The 16,086-nt window shown below is 34.0% G+C and overlaps 1 protein-coding gene across 4 annotated transcripts in view; it reads left to right on the top strand.

Moving 5' to 3' along the window:
• Positions 1-15,292, top strand: part of GC (GC vitamin D binding protein) — a 59,029-nt gene extending 43,737 nt beyond the window's left edge. Inside the window, exons 9-14 of one of the 4 annotated variants that reach the window (XM_074228431.1) lie at positions 627-759; positions 1,816-1,913; positions 4,466-4,598; positions 7,888-7,941; positions 12,828-12,939; positions 15,093-15,292. In XM_074228431.1, the coding sequence (XP_074084532.1) occupies positions 627-759; positions 1,816-1,913; positions 4,466-4,598; positions 7,888-7,941; positions 12,828-12,914 (505 nt within the window). In that variant the 3' untranslated portion in view covers positions 12,915-12,939; positions 15,093-15,292. The remainder of the gene's footprint in view (positions 1-626; positions 760-1,815; positions 1,914-4,465; positions 4,599-7,887; positions 7,942-12,827; positions 12,940-15,092) is intronic. The other 3 variants (XM_074228432.1, XM_074228433.1, XM_074228434.1) reach the window with 3 other exon arrangements.
• Positions 15,293-16,086: the final 794 nt, after the last annotated feature.

Below are 16,086 nucleotides of genomic sequence, written 5' to 3'. Positions count from 1 at the left end.
ATAGCTAATATATGTAATATTATACATATATAATATATGTTATAGAAACATATCATCTAAGCCAATAAATATATATATAATGGATATACATAATGTGCTTATATATTTGAGCTTACAGACTCTATTTCATTGGTGCTGAGAGCACCCCTTCTTCCAAGGGAGATCATCAATTCTAGTCTTAGAGAGATTCCTGGGACACTGATAGCTGATCACACAACCAGTATATATCCAAGGCAGGCCTTCAATGAAGGCTTTTCTTGAGGACATTTTGCAGCATTATTTTGCTCCATAAAATGGATCTAGTGGTATCATTCTCTCTTTGTTTGTATAGCCTCAGGCCCTAGAAACTTGTTCATTCAAAATGCAAAATGGATATTGTATGAATGGGGTTTTCCTTTTCTAGCCTTTTTCACCAGAAATGCCCTTAGTTATTTAACTAAACAAAATAGACATTAAATAGCCCATGCTTTGAGTTCTACCTCATCATCAATCAGTCTTTGGGGGTTAAAGTGGCTTTATCATATGTATATCGGAATAGCGAGTTCACATCTATACAGATTCTAACTATGGGTGAACATACATACACACATAAACACAATTTCTTCTCCTTTTCTCTCCTTCTACAGGTACACATATGAAGTAAGCAGGAGGAACCCCAATATTCCTGAAGTATTCATCACAAAACTCCACGAATTAATGCACACAGTTCTGAGTGAATGTTGTAAAGCTGTGGAACCAAATGCTTGTCTACGTTCCCAGGTAAGGTTCCTTGGATTTTTTTTAAATGACTATTGGTCATACCAGTGTAATATAATTTATACATACTCAGAGACAAAACAAAACAAAAACTAACAAGCATTTATTAAGCATCTTTTGACTCCTTGACATGTTGAAGGTAACAGGGATTCATTGAAATTTATTGGGAAATGGGGTGACATGGTCAGACCTGGGATTTTGGAAGATTATTGTGGCAACTGAGGGGAGGACATCTGACTGAGGGAAGGGACTTGAGGCAGGAGACTAATCAATATGCAAGAGGTGAGACAAGAGAGGCTGGTGGTTGTGCAAGCGGAAAACAGGCTAACCGCAAGAGATGTTGTGAGCAAAATGACTAATATGGAAATATGTTGAACATGACTGCACATGTAAACCTATATCAGATTACTCCTTATCATGAGGAAAGCAGAGGAAAGAGAGGGAGATAGAAAAATGTGGAACTCAAAAGCTTACAAAACATGAATGTTGAAAACTATCTTTTTATATTATTGAAAAAATAAAATAAAGTAACATTCAAGAAATAAAAGGAGAAAAGGAGCAAGATTAGAACTGGATACCTTCATATACAAAGTGAGCATAATTTAATATATTGGAGTTTATGAGATTACCAAGCAAAATAACATAGATTGAGAATAGAAGAAAGTCAATTAGAGTGCAAATATGTTCATTGTTTTTATTCTTGTTGTGGTTTGTGTTGTTTCCAATTAAAATCTTTATGACAGCTTTTCTTGGCAAAGGGTAAAAGGATATATTTGGAAAAGAATATGATTTTTTAAAAAAAATATCAATAAGAGAAAATCTGTCCAATAACCCCTACCCCAAAAAAGAGATGTTGGGAGCGTAGACAAGTTAAGATTTGGCAATAGATGAGTGGGGCAAGTGGGTGGAATCAAGGATGAAGCTGAGGTTAAGGGCCTGGGTGACTGGGAGAATAGTGATACCATTGAAAATAATAGGCAAGTTCAAGTTGCACAGAAGGTTGTAACACAAAAACATCTTTTTTTTTGGAAATAAGCTTCTCTTATTAATGTATTGCAGAGACCATTGGCAAGAAATGAAATGGACTTATATTTAGCCAAGGCAGAAGGCCTCTGTGGTGATTACTCTCAACATACTTTTACTGAGTACAAAAAATGGTAAAGTATATGTTTCAAGTAATGCTTTTGGAGATTACTGAGATCACATTTCTAGGCAGTATGAATTTTTGGCTGTAGTAAGGTTGTGAACATAAGGAAATATGTTAACTCAGAGCTGCCCTGTGAGGTGAAAATAGAACATAAGAGCGGAAATTATATTTTTTACTTTTGCATCATTAGTTATCATTATAATGCCTTGCTCATAAAGGAGTGCTTAATTAATTAATAATTGTTAACTGATTTATTGTAGAATAGGAACATATAATTGATGGTTGATATCAAACAATCCACACAGGAATATCTAATAGAGGACTCTGCTATGGGAATGTGGATTGGGACATTGTTCACTCAAATTAGGAGTGGGTAGAATGGCAGCATGTGATTAATTCTGTTGTCCCAGAACAAGCCTAGCAAACTTATAAAGGACCTAACAAAAGAACATTGGTTGATAGGTGATGACTTCTGGGAAATTTAGCCATTCATAAGTGTATTCATTAAGACATGAATGAGTTTCAATATTTGCTGAAATAGAGAGTATTCATGCTCACCTATAAGAATAGTATGTAATTAGGATGGGTGTCACCTTTAATCCCTGTTACCTGGGAAGCTGAGCCTAGTGAAGCTCTTCAATTCAGTTGTTCTGAATTCCACTGAGTTAAGGCTATCATGTGCCTACATCAAGGCTAGCACCAACATGGTGAGTTCCAGAGGATGGGAAATCACCATGTTGCCTATGTCAGGGGTGAACCAGGTCGGATAAGAAAAAGGGAAGGTTAATGAATGCTGCACTTCCAACCTGGGTTACATAAAAAGAAAGAAAGAGAGAGAGAGAGAGAGAGAGAGAGAGAGAGAGAGAGAGAAGAAGAAGAAGAAGAAGAAGAAGAAGAAGAAGAAGAAGAAGAAGAAGAAGAAGAAGGAAGAGGAGGAGGAGAAGAAGAAGAAGAAGAAGAGAGGAGGGAAAGGAAGGAAGGAAGGAAGGAAGGAAGGAAGGAAGGAGGGAAGGAAGGAAGGAAGGAAGGAAGGAAGGAAGGAAGGAAGGAAGGAAGGAAGGAAGGAAGGAAGGAAAGAAGGAGAAAGGAGAAGTACCAAGGAATGGAGAGCTCAGCAGTCTCAGTGAAGATGAACAGGTTTAGGAGGAGTGAGGCACAGTTAGAATGACAAGATATTATGTTCAGTTAGAAGAACATCAAAGCACCAAATTAGGGAAGAAACAGACTTGTGGACAATTATAAGATCTATTATATGCCCATCTCTTTGTGTAACAGAAGTGGAATGAAGGAAAAGGTCATTGTACTTAAGAATCCTGAAGGACTGATTAAGGTTAAGGAATCTGAGAGAACTTTTATATGGATATTCAATCCTATTATAAGGGCAGGAGCTGAGGAAGAGAGCCAAGATGGTGAGCCAGGTCCTGAACCCCTTGAGAAAAGGAGGATGAGCCTAAGGTTCAGTATATTTTAGCCATTATTATTTGGATTAGGTGGAAAATTCTGATGAACTGAGCTTCAAAAGAGGAAAAATTACTGAGTAAAGGAGATAAAAGTAAGGAAAGAAAGAGAAGCTAAGTAGCAAGGAATGAAGACCTCAGTCAGATTCAACAATACTGGAGTAACAATGAGGACTAAGGATTAATCTGACTCCTCTTGCAGGACCACTGTGTCAATAAATGTGAGAGAAGACTTAGCCAATGCTATGTCTAATCATAGCTGCAGTGTCATTGGAGGGAATTTGGATCTTCCCCAAAGCTGTAGTTAGAAAGGCTGCAGATTGACTGAACAAATTGTGGTATAGGAATGTCTAGCAGTTAAATGAAATTACAAAAGGAATGAATTCAGAGAAACTGAGAAGACTTATATGAACTGCTGCAGAATGAAGAACCAGAAGAATAATTTGTAGATGAGGAAGTGATAGGCAATGACTCAAAAAAATATTAAAACTCAGAAAAAAATACTGATCACATTTTTTAAATGCAAAGAAAACAACAGAATTAAGAAGACAGTCAATTAACAAGTATGAATCAATTGGCTTCTATGTGTCAATGTTGTGCTAAATTTAGGATTGTTGGTACAATCATATTAATTTAATAAACGTTTTAAAGAAACATGATAGATGTAATTGAAATTCATATATATATATATATATATACATATTCCATATATATAAACATGTGTATATCATATATTAATGTTATTTCTGACTTTTTTCTGTTCTTTGTATATGAAATTGCTTTGTATGTAGAAAAAGTAATCATGTTAAACTTAAATACTATAATATAAATATAAATATATTATATAAATATTATTTATATAATATATCTATATATTATATATAACATTATATATTATATAAATATATAAATAAATATAAATACTTTAAATAAATTTAATACTTTAAACTGTACATAATTAAAATTCATATATACATGAACAGATATGTATGTTCATATTGAATCATTTATTCGTTCTTTGTGAATGAAAATATGTGTGTTTTTGATGTTTATTAAAATCAAAGAAAATGTCAATAATAAATTTTTTAAATCTTTTTTTCCCCAGGTTGACCGAGCAATTTAAGACTAAGTTTCCTAAAACTAATTCTAAAACTATTAAGGAAATGGTTGAAAATCAAGCTGACTTTGCCTCCAAGTGCTGTCTTATGAATTCACCACCCCTTTACTGTGGTACAAGGGTAAGAACATTTAACTCTTCCATTTATCACCTTAGTACACAAGGTCTTGATTTCCTTTCTTCTTGATTGTCTTTGTGTTCATGAAATCATCGTTCTAGAATACTTTATAGGTCTACTTTATTTAAAACTTTCTTTAGAATACAAATTAACAAATAAGTGATGATAGAAGATAACTCATATTATGATAAAATTTTATACATATGTCAGCAGGAAAGTACATGAGAATAAGGACTACTCATTTTAGTAGCTCACATTCTTGGCAATAATATAGGTTCATTTCTCATAAAAATATGTTAATATAGAATTGGTTTATTATGATTCTTTAAAATTAATAAATAACTATTTTAAATTAATATTTTTGAATATCAATAACTACTGCATCACTGCTACTAAACAGAATCTAAATTTATCAGTTGTTCCTTTACAAACTTATCTTATTCCAACATAAATAATCCAAAATGTGAAATCATGTAGATTAGATCTGAGTTGATATCATTTTAAAATTATCTATAGAAAAAGAGTTATATGAATGCTGGTATAAATGAGATTGGAAGGGGAATGTTTCACCTACTTAAGAAAACAAACTAGCTTTGAAGTGTTTGTTTATTATGGATAAACAGAAATTGATATTCTAATGATTTGATGTGCAAATCCTGAGCCATTTTATATTCATTGATGCAAATCCTTTTACACTGCCTTGACACATATATGTGGTCCCTGCACTTAAGTAAGACCATTAATGTTTGTCTTGGCAATGTGGTAAATATACTGACTCTTGAATCAGAAGACATAAATTCAAATCTCAGCTATGTGTGGATCATTAAGAGAAATCACTCATTTTTCTGGAGCTTAGCTTCTTCATCATAAATTAAGAGTTCATTGAATTAGATGGCATCTGATTTTCATTCTGTATCTACATCTATCATTCTCAAAAATGGCAAAACTCTCTATCTTATAAAATGTTTTATTATTACAATTTTGACCAATTCAAGCAGGACTTCTATTTGTGACTTCAAAATTAGCAATGAATGAATGAATTTTCTTAAATACCTTCCATATGCCCAATGCTTCAATAAACAGTACAGATCAGATACAAATATAAATGAGAGGTAATGCCAATCCTCAAGGAGCTTACATTCTCATAAGGGAAGGCAAAACATGGAGAGGAGAGTTGACCAGAGGGAGTCATAGAGATGGTCATTAGAGTCATATGGGAATAGACTGATATCCCTTTTCCAAAAGCAATATCAGTATCAATTTGATTCTAGAAGCTTGTCCTAGAACCACCTAAATTTTCATCTAGTTGGTTTTTAATCTGGTACTGGCCAAAGCACTTTGTGGGGTATCATTTTGATACCTCTGGCATAAATTCTGAAGTATAGCTTGTGGAAGATAGTTCTAGTGGCTTGTTGACTAGCCAAATAAAAGAGATTTGATATGGAAACATACATACCTTCCCATGATAAAAATGGAGCAATTTCTTTAATGTTATCTCTAGAGGAGACCACAAAGATTTGAGAAACTGTCTAAGAGTAGCTTAGCAGCACAATGGACAGAGTGCTAGGCCTATAATCAAGCAAATCTGAGTTCAAATTGAACTTCCTCACCAATGTTAGTATTATTGAAGAACTAAGAGTCTTGGATGGAAACTTGATCTGCAAACCTGAGTGGAAAAATTCTATCTTTATTTTTATTCACCTTTAAGGGAAATGCTTCACTCGTCATTAAAATTATTATTCTAAGAAGGATTCACAAGGGTTTACAGCAGGCTTCACGGGAAAAGACAAAGGGATCCATGGCATGAAAGAAGTTAAGAAAGCCTGCTCTAGGAAGATCTGACAACTCATTTTCATCCAAGCACAGCTTACTTCTGTACCTTTATTTACATTGCCTCCATTTGACTGTAAATTCCTTCAATTCAAAAAGACTTAGTTTTGCAGATGAATAAATTGAGTCCCAGAGGAGGGCACTGAGTTAGATTACCCTGGATTGGTTAGTCAATAAATATTTATTAAGAATCTAGGATGAGGGGCAGCTAGGTGGCGCAGTGGATAGAGCACTGACACTGGAGTCAGGAGGACATGAGTTCAAATTTGAATTCAGACACTTAATAATCATCTAGCTGTGTGACCTTGGGCAAGTCATTTAACCCCACTGCCTTGCCCAAAAAAAGAATCTAGGATGAGTCAAGCATTATATTAAGCCCTGGAGATAAAAATGGGGAAAGGTGATACAAAAGATATGCCATCCCTGGTCACAGTCTAATAGGGGAGATAACAAGGAAACAACTATCTACAAAAGAAGTTATAGGTAGGATAAATTGGGTATAATCAAGTCAGGGAAGATGCTATTATTTAAAAGAGTCAGGAAACTCTTCCTACAGAAGGTAGGATTTTATCTATGATTAGAAGGAAGCAAGGAGACAGACATGAGAAGGTCTAGGCATTTGGACTCATCCTTTGATCCTGGACCTAGCATCTTTTTACTATCCCAAGCCTTTGAACAATTTGAATCTGAAGTGCTGGTGAGACAAGTAGATGGAGGTATCCTCTAGGAAGGTGGGGTCTGAGTTATATTTACAAAGATACATTGACAGTAGCAAAACCTTCAAAATCACCAGAACAATACAAAAAGGATCTCCCCTAATGACAACTCAAAGCTGAGAATCACAATTTCAAATACCATGGACAGCTCATCAAGGATCTAATGTGAAATTCCATCAAGTTAAGATGCATTCTCATGGCCTTTGAGGGTTTGGGTCTGTTTTGTTTGTCAAGCAACATTGGGCCTGGAATTCTGAATCCAGATTTCCATGATTCAAATTTTTGGCTCTAAAGACTCTGCTTCCTGCAGCTAGTACTGAAAATATAAAACTGCAGCCGCACTTCTCCAGGTCACAAGACCTAAAGCATGGGGAAAGTGAACCTTTCCCCTCCATCCCAAAACTCAGAGCATGGTATCCATGCTGTGAGTCAAACAGGACCATCAGCTCCTACATGCAGCAAGAAAGAATGAAACAGTCTAAGTTTAGTAGTTATAAAAACACAGCTTGTTCTCCCTACATAGTCATTGTGAAGGTATCATTCCAACCCACATGGTTGAGGACCAAAGGATGTCTTTTCCTAGAAGTAGGTCTCTATCCCACAGAGTTACTTTCATCTAAAATGATCTGGGTATGTTCAAAAGCCCCAGGACAATTTATGCTAAAATATTATGATATAAAAATATTATTGCAGAATAAAATATTCAATTAATTAATTATATATATATGTGTGTGATTTACTTTCAGATTGACACTGAAACTAAAAACTTCTGTGGCCATGATTCATGTCTGTTGTCTTTGGTATGTATGTAAAAGCAAATCAGTGACATCAGAGATCAGAGCTGTATTTTGTAGTTAACTGTCATAGAACTGTAATGCTAGAATAAACTATTTAGAGAATAATCTAATCTAATCCTCAGTTTATTTTTGAGGAAACTGAAACCCAGAGAGGTTAACCAAGAGTTATTGCTCAGTCATTTCAGTTATGTCTGACTTTGTGACTTCATTTGGGGTTTTCTTGGCAGATACTAAGGTGATTTGTACCATTTCCTTCTTCAGCTCATTTTATAGATGAAGGAACTGAGGCAAACAGGGTGAAGTGACTTGCCCAGGGTCACCCAGCTACTAAGTGTCTGAGGCTAAAATTGAACTCAGGAAGATGAATCTTCTTGACTCCAGGCCTACTACTCCATCCACTGTGCCACATAGCTGCCCATACAACTAATTAGTGGCAGAGCTGGGACTGCCTCATTCCTAGTTTTAATACAGTGGAAATAGTAAATGTATGTGGAGCCAGAGGTTCTATGCTCTATTCCTTATTGGTCATTTAACATTAGTATATAGTAGGGGCTTAATAATTTTTTTTATCTGACAAACATAAAGGGAATATTTTTAAGGACTAGAATGCATTCAAATGCATTCAAAAGTAGTGAGGTTCTTTTCATCCCAGGAGACAAAAGGATAGCTGGAATGTACAAAAAGCATTGATTGATTGATTAATAAGTCAAACTATCAACATTACAGTATCATCAGTTTCCAAGCCTTGGTAAAAATCTTAACTATATGAAAGAAATATGAGAATCATATCACAAAAAGGAATTCACATATGTATGCAAACACACTTACATACATGTATACACAAAAACAAGAAGTTCTGAAAATTAGAGCTAAAATTTTCCTCACTGGATTCAAAAGCTGACCTTGAATAAGTCATTTTTTCTCTTTGGGACTCAGTCTCCTCATTTGTGCAAGGAGGGGTTGGATTAAATAGTCATTACTGTCGCTTAGCTTTAAATATTTTATAACTTTATGCCAAATGTGCATTTCCTTTGGTGAAACATTTTTGTGACAAAACTTAGTATCTTAAATATAAAATTAGATCATTAGATAATTAGATTAATCAGATAATGTGTTTAATATAGAAAGAAAATAAAAGACTTAGGTCCTGCTAGGCATGTTAATCAGAAGAAAGATATCCATTTTCACTTTACTAACTCATTAGTTTATCAGAAATATGGAAATCAAGAGCAATTCAATCTTCTGGAAGAATAAATTGTTTCAATCTATTCAGCAGTTAACCCCATTCTGTCACTTGTATATGCTGAAAGAGTAAAATAAAAATATTTTCAGGAATATTTGCTTCTGTGACTATGAACAAAAATCACATTTCCTAGGTGACCAGTTGGCACAATGGAAAGAATGAGCATAGGATTTAAAGTTATGAAATTCTGAGTTCAAATTTGACTTCTGTTATTACTAGCTTCATGACCCCAGGCATGTTAGTGTTTGCCTTAATTTTCTCATCTACAAAAATAGGAATAATAATAGCCTGTGTCTCCCAGGATTGATGTGAGGATGAAATAAGATATTTGTAAACTGTTTTACAAACTTGAAATCATTATATAAATACTAATTTTCAATACTGTTGTCAAAAATCCAGCTTGCTTTGTACTTTTGTCATCTAAGTTATTATGGGGTTTTTTTTTTGCAAGTCAAACTAAATGGCTTGCCCAAGGCCACACAGCTAGGTAATTATTAAGTGTCTGAGGCTGGATTTGAACTCAGGTACTCCTGACTCCAGGGCTGGTGCTCTTTCCACTGCGCCACCTAGCCACACCTAAGTTATTATGTTTTACAAAGCAAATAATCACCTCTCTCTGAAAGCCCTTTGATTCAATTAGGAAAAATGTCAAAAACTGTAGTGATGGACTATCTCACCTACAAATTTTAGCCTAATCCTAGATTCTGGGGGGTGGGGGGGGGGGTGGGGAACAAATACACAATAGTAACAACAACAAAACCACCTCTACTAACACATGGACATCTACAAGAAGAAAAAAGTATTTATAGAGCATCTATTATGTGCTGAGTTGAGGAAATTTTGACAGAGAGAATTTAAATGACTTTTCCAGGGTTAAGTAGCCAGTAAGAGTCTGAAGCTGGTGAAATCAGTTCCTCCAGACTCCAGGACCACTGCTCTGTCCACTTGCCATCTAGATGATTTCACTTCCTTAGAGTCTATGTTTTATTTATTTTTCAAATTCTGAACTGAACAAAAAATAAAGATAATGGACATTTCCCTATTCATGAGAACAGAAAAGGATCACAGATAAAAATCTTTTTTATTATGTCATCTTATTTTTGTTCTTCAATGTAATTGATTCAAATAAATTACTATTATCTAATAAGATAAGTAATATTGTCTAATAGTAACATTATGTAAATAATAAATGATGCATTTATTATTTCATATTAATGTTACTAATATAAACATAATATTATTCAATATAATATTTCTGATTATAATAAATTCCACATAGAACTTTCAACGATATCTGTTTTGCCTGTGATACTTTCTGGCTTTCTTTCCATTCTGAGAACTTAAAAATGGCTCCTGTGATCCACTTTTCTTTCTTTATGTTTTTTTTTTAATTTTTGGCTATTATAGATCTAACTTCTCCTTTCACTACAGCTCACCCAAAATTGGAAAAACAAACAAGAAAAATCAAAACCCTTGTGATAAATATGCACAATCAAGCAAAACAAATTCCCTCATTAGTCACATTTAAACATGAATCTCCATTCTATTAATTCTGGCACATTTAATTATCTGTTCTCGGGAATGCAAATTGATCACTGAACTAATCATAGATCTTAAGTATTTCCAAAATGTATGTTTTTATTTTTTTAATTTATTCTATTCATAATTTATGAAAAAGTAGTTTTCATAACATAGTAGAATTAAAAAGATGATTATACATGAAATTGGAAATCTATGATGTACAGTTATATGTTTTAATTATGTTATTGTTATTTTATGTAATATATTTTATGTTATATAAATTAGTCTCCCAATTTGTCTCATTCCATTTAGCATTAGCTTATATAGTCTTCTCAGAATTTCTTAAAACCTGCCTTTCATAATTTTTATGGTACATTAATATTTGATTATTATATTATATAATTTGTTCTGGAATTCCCCAGTTGACAGACACCCCCCTTCTTTCTAGCTCATTAATGTATGAAAAAGAGTTGCTTTTAATATTTGTGTACATACAAGTACTTTTCTTCTTCTTTGATCTCTTTGGAATATAAACTTAGTCAAGTTATTACAAGGTCAAAGATGATGTGTATTTTTTAGTGACTTTTGGAGTATAGTATCAGTTTGCTTTCCAGAACTGGGTCGATTAATATTTTCACTAATATTGCAATAGCAGGTCTGTTTTCCTAAAACTTCTCTAACAATTATCATTTGCTTTTTAAATCATCTTTGCCAGTCTGATGTAAGTGAGATGGAACCTTAGATTTATTTCAATTTACAAGTCTATTATAAGTGAATTGGAACATTTTTTTCCTACGGCTATAGTTGGCTTTGAATTTTCTTTTTTGAAAACATCCCTTTCATATCTTTTGAAAATTTATATATTAGGGGATGGCTCTTGCCATAAATTTCAATCAGCTTATATATTTTTGATTTGAAGATGTTTTCAGAGAAACTTGAAAAATTGTTTCTAATTTTCCTGTTTGCCTCTAATTTTTAATTACATTGATTTTGCTTATGGAAAAAATGCATTTTCTGAATAAAAATTGCCTGTTTGGTCTTTTTTTAATCCTCTCTTCCCTCATTAAGCCATAAATACTTTCCCTTACTCCTATAATTTGTTTATGATTTAATATTTTTTTGTAAGGTAATGGGGTTAAGTGGCTTGCCCAAGGCCACACAGCTAGGTAATTGTTAAGTGTCTGAGGCCGGATTTGAACTCAGGTACTCCTGACTCCAGAGCTGGTGCTCTGTCCACTGCGCAACCTAGCCATCTCTATAATTTAATCTTTTATACCTAAATTTTTTCTCCATTCAGAACTTATTTTGACATTTCTTGTGAGTCATTGGTCTATGCCAAATTACTACCAAATTGTTTTCAAGAATTTTTTTAAATAGAGTGTCCTCAACTGAGTAGCTGGAGTCTTCTGATATATAAACCACCATGCTTCTGCATTTGTTTGTTTCTGAATGTAGTATTATTTATCCATTTCATTCGCTTCTCTATTTTTTAATACCATAAAGTGTTGATGATTCCTACTCTTTAGAATAGTTTGAGATCTTCCAAATCCTCTCCTGATTTTTCTCCTTTTATTTCCATTAAGTTTCATTCTTCTGGATGATTTTAAATTGTTTTTAATTTCCTATTTTATTTTTGTTATTTTTCTGGTTTTATAAAGTAATCTCTTTGGTGGTGGATTGGTATGGTACTAAATAAATTAATTTAGGTAGAATCATCATTTGTATCACATTAGCATTGTCTACTTAAGGCTAAATAATATTTCTACTTATTTAGGTTTATTTTTTATTTCTTTAAAGTGTGTTTTGTAGCTGCAATAATGTAATTCTTAAGCATGACTTTGTAGAGAGACTCTTCCTAATATTTTATACATTCTGTCATTAGTCAATGTAACTTTTCTCAACTTGTTCTTGCTAGGTTTTGTTGTAATATATATGGAAATACTAAACATTTTTGTAAATTTATCTTTTGGACTGTAGTTTGCTAAATATTATTAAGTCTATTTATTTCTCTCCTTTCTAGTGTTATTGTTTTTCAACAGAAGTAGGTATGAATTGTTTTCAAAAGCAATTTTAGCTTCTGTTAAAATAATGAAGAGGTATTTTACATAATAATTCTTGACTTTAGGGGGCAGCTAGGTGGCGCAGTGGAGAGAGAGAGCACCGGCCTTGGAGTCAGGAGGACCTGAGTTCAAATCCGCCCTCAGACACTTAATAATTACCTAGCTGTGTGGTCTTGGGTAAGCCACTTAACCCCATTTGCCTTGCAAAAACCTAAAAAAAATTCTTGACTTTTACTTTGTATTTCATTTCTTTGTGCAAAAGAAAAACCTTTACACTGGAAATGACACAAAAGAAGAGTAACAGGGAGATGATATCCAAGATAAAGAAATAATAAGAGAATAAGTGGCACACTAGATAGAGTGACAGACTTGGAATCAGGAAGACTCATGTTCATGAGTTCAAATCTGGCCTCAGACACTTACCAACTGTGTGACCTTAAGCAAATCACTCTACCTTGTTTGCCACAGTTTCCTCATCTATTTAATGAGCTCCATCTGTAAAATGAGTGTCTTTGCTGAGAAAACCACAAATGTAATCACAAAGACTTAGACATGACTGAAAAACAACTAAATAGCAAGAGATACAAAGCTTCCCTTGATAAAATTTAAATCACTAGACCCAGGTATACTAAATCCTTGGATCCTAAAAGAAATGTCATATGTGACAGTTGAGTCACTTCCATTGATATTTGAAAAAGCAAGGAGAATAAGAGAAGTAGCATAAGATTAAGAAAGGCAAATGTCTTGATTTTCAAAAAAGGAAAGAGAATATACTCTGCAAACTATATGCCAATGAATTTGATCTTAATTTATGGGGAAATTTTCTGGCTTCAGTAAGAACAAGTTATACCAGACTAAATTTATTTCTTTTTTCAAGTTTTGTATATGCTTTATGTTTACGTTAGAAACATTTTCAAATTTCCCCCACTCCATTCTAATAATCCTAACAGTTAAGCACAATAACAAATCACTACCTGTACCATTCCACATCTGAAGCATTACCCCTCCTCTCTTTCAGTGCTTTTTAAAATGACCAGGAATCTAACTTCTCTTCTTCACCCTCCATTTCATCGAAAAAGAGAGGAAAAGGGGCAGCAAAGTGGCACAGTGGATAGACACTGGCCTCGGAGTCAGGAGTACCTGAGTTCAAATCCCACCTCAGACACTTAATAACTACTTAGATGTAAGACCTTGGACAAGTCACTTAATCCCATAGCCTTGCAAAAAAACAGAGAGAGAGAGAGAGAGAGAAGTAAAAATATTTGCAATATTCATTTTCAAGCAAAAGAAAATCCTTTGTGGACAACATAATAGATATGTCTATATCTGTATTTCCATCTATATATGTATATAATGTGTGTCTATATCTGTATATATAGACAAACACATCTCTTTACATTTATTTGCATAGCTATAAATATGTTTAACAGTATCTATACAAATATGTGTAGATATGAACATATATGTCATGTGTCCATGTATATGTATATGTCCTGCCCCCTAATCCATCATCTCCCCATAAGAAGTCACTAGCATCTTTCATCACTGATCCTTTGGATGGTCATTAAATATTATGCATCATAGTTTTTAGAGTTTTCAAAATTCTTTTCTTTAGTGTTTTCTTGTTATTGTATAAATAGTTCTGGTTCTGCTCATTTCACTCTTCATCAAGATGTTACAAGTCTTCAAGTGGAATGTAATCTTATAAATTATTCTTCTGGATCTGGTCCCTTCAATCTGTATCTGTTTAGCTGAATCTTTCTGTATCTCTTTGTAATTATCTACTTCCTCATATCTTACAACACAAGTATTCCAAAAATGTATCTACTACAATCAATCACCTGATAGCAAAAACTGAATTCTATAGAGCAATAGAAATATTTTTTTAAATTTTATTTATTTAAGGCAATGGGGTTAAGTGACTTGCCCAAGGTCACACAGCTAGGCAATTATTGAGTGTCTCAGGTCAGTGTCTCAGGTCCTCCTGACTCTAGGGCTGGTGCTCTGGCTACTACACCACCTAGTGAGCAATAGAAATTTTATTCCCACAGTAGATTTTAAAAGATCATGATGAAATATGTGGGTGTGCTTTTATGCAGATGAGTGACATCTTATTTTATCAAGTAACAATTAAATTACACAAGGGGTCCTTTCTCATCTCAGTCATATACAGCCATGGTAAGTGGCTATGGATCTTCATAAGTTCACAATGAACTTTCAGTGCTGACCATAGAGCACTGAATGTCAAAATATCTTGAGTAGAACTATCAGTATATGAGTTCACTTGTAAAACTTTTCTGACATGACCCTTCTTTCTTTTGTTCCATTAGGAACCAGTATAATGAATGACCCCTGGAGGCCTGAACTGAAAGGAAATTGCTAAGCTTTTAGAAGAAACACAGATTTGATTCTCCTTCACTCTCTAAAGCATTTTTCCTGGAACCAAAGAAATAGAGTCTGTATACAAATAAAAACAGATAATGTGGAGTATATATCAAAGAAATGATATAAAAAGTGCTGATACCAATAATCTGGCATATCATTTATTCTTTTGCTACATAAAGATACTGAATCACAGGGTCCTGTCCAAAGGATATGGGTTTCATTTTGCTTATCTATTCCCAGAATGTGTGAGGGTCTGGCACACAAGGGGGCTTAGTAAAGGTTTATTAATTAATTGATAGAAAAGTTTCTGTCCCTTGCAGAAACTGCAGTTTCTCTTTAAAATGAATGCAGAAAAAGAATTTATTTTGTATTTTTTATGTGCCAAGTACTTTTCACTCTGATGATTCAAATGGAAAAGTAAGTTAGTTGCTGCTCTCAAGGAGCTTACACCCTACTCAAGGAGAGAAAGTATATGGATTTAACTGCTAGAAGGAGGATATGGCCATAGTTCCTAGACTATGGCAGCAGGGTAGATGAGAGCATCTGTCTCTTTGCTGGAGAAATGGAAGTGTTCCTTCAATGAGGGTTCCTTGCTTGTCTCACATAGATAGGACTGCCATGCCATATGTGCCAACATCCTTGTTCCAACATCCCTAGGTCTTTCATTACTACAGCTGCATCCAAGGTCAAGCCTCCTCCACTGCTTCTATGACCTGGAAATCCAAGATAGCAGCAGCTGACTGAAGGAAGAGAGGAGTTGTTGTTACCCAGTCTTTGTTTGGATTTGCTATAGTCATTGTTGATGTAGTCATCTTCTACCAATACAGGGCCAGGATGACAGTTGCCACTTAAAATGTCTTCTACATAATAATTGTTTGGACCTCTGTGGCAACATGAATCAAATTAGCTAAGATTTCCTGGTGCTCGAAGCTTTAACTG

This window comes from Macrotis lagotis, chromosome 3, assembly GCF_037893015.1.
Source record: "Macrotis lagotis isolate mMagLag1 chromosome 3, bilby.v1.9.chrom.fasta, whole genome shotgun sequence".
Taxonomy (NCBI): Eukaryota; Metazoa; Chordata; class Mammalia; order Peramelemorphia; family Peramelidae; genus Macrotis; species Macrotis lagotis.
This window is presented reverse-complemented; position numbering and strand designations above follow the sequence as displayed.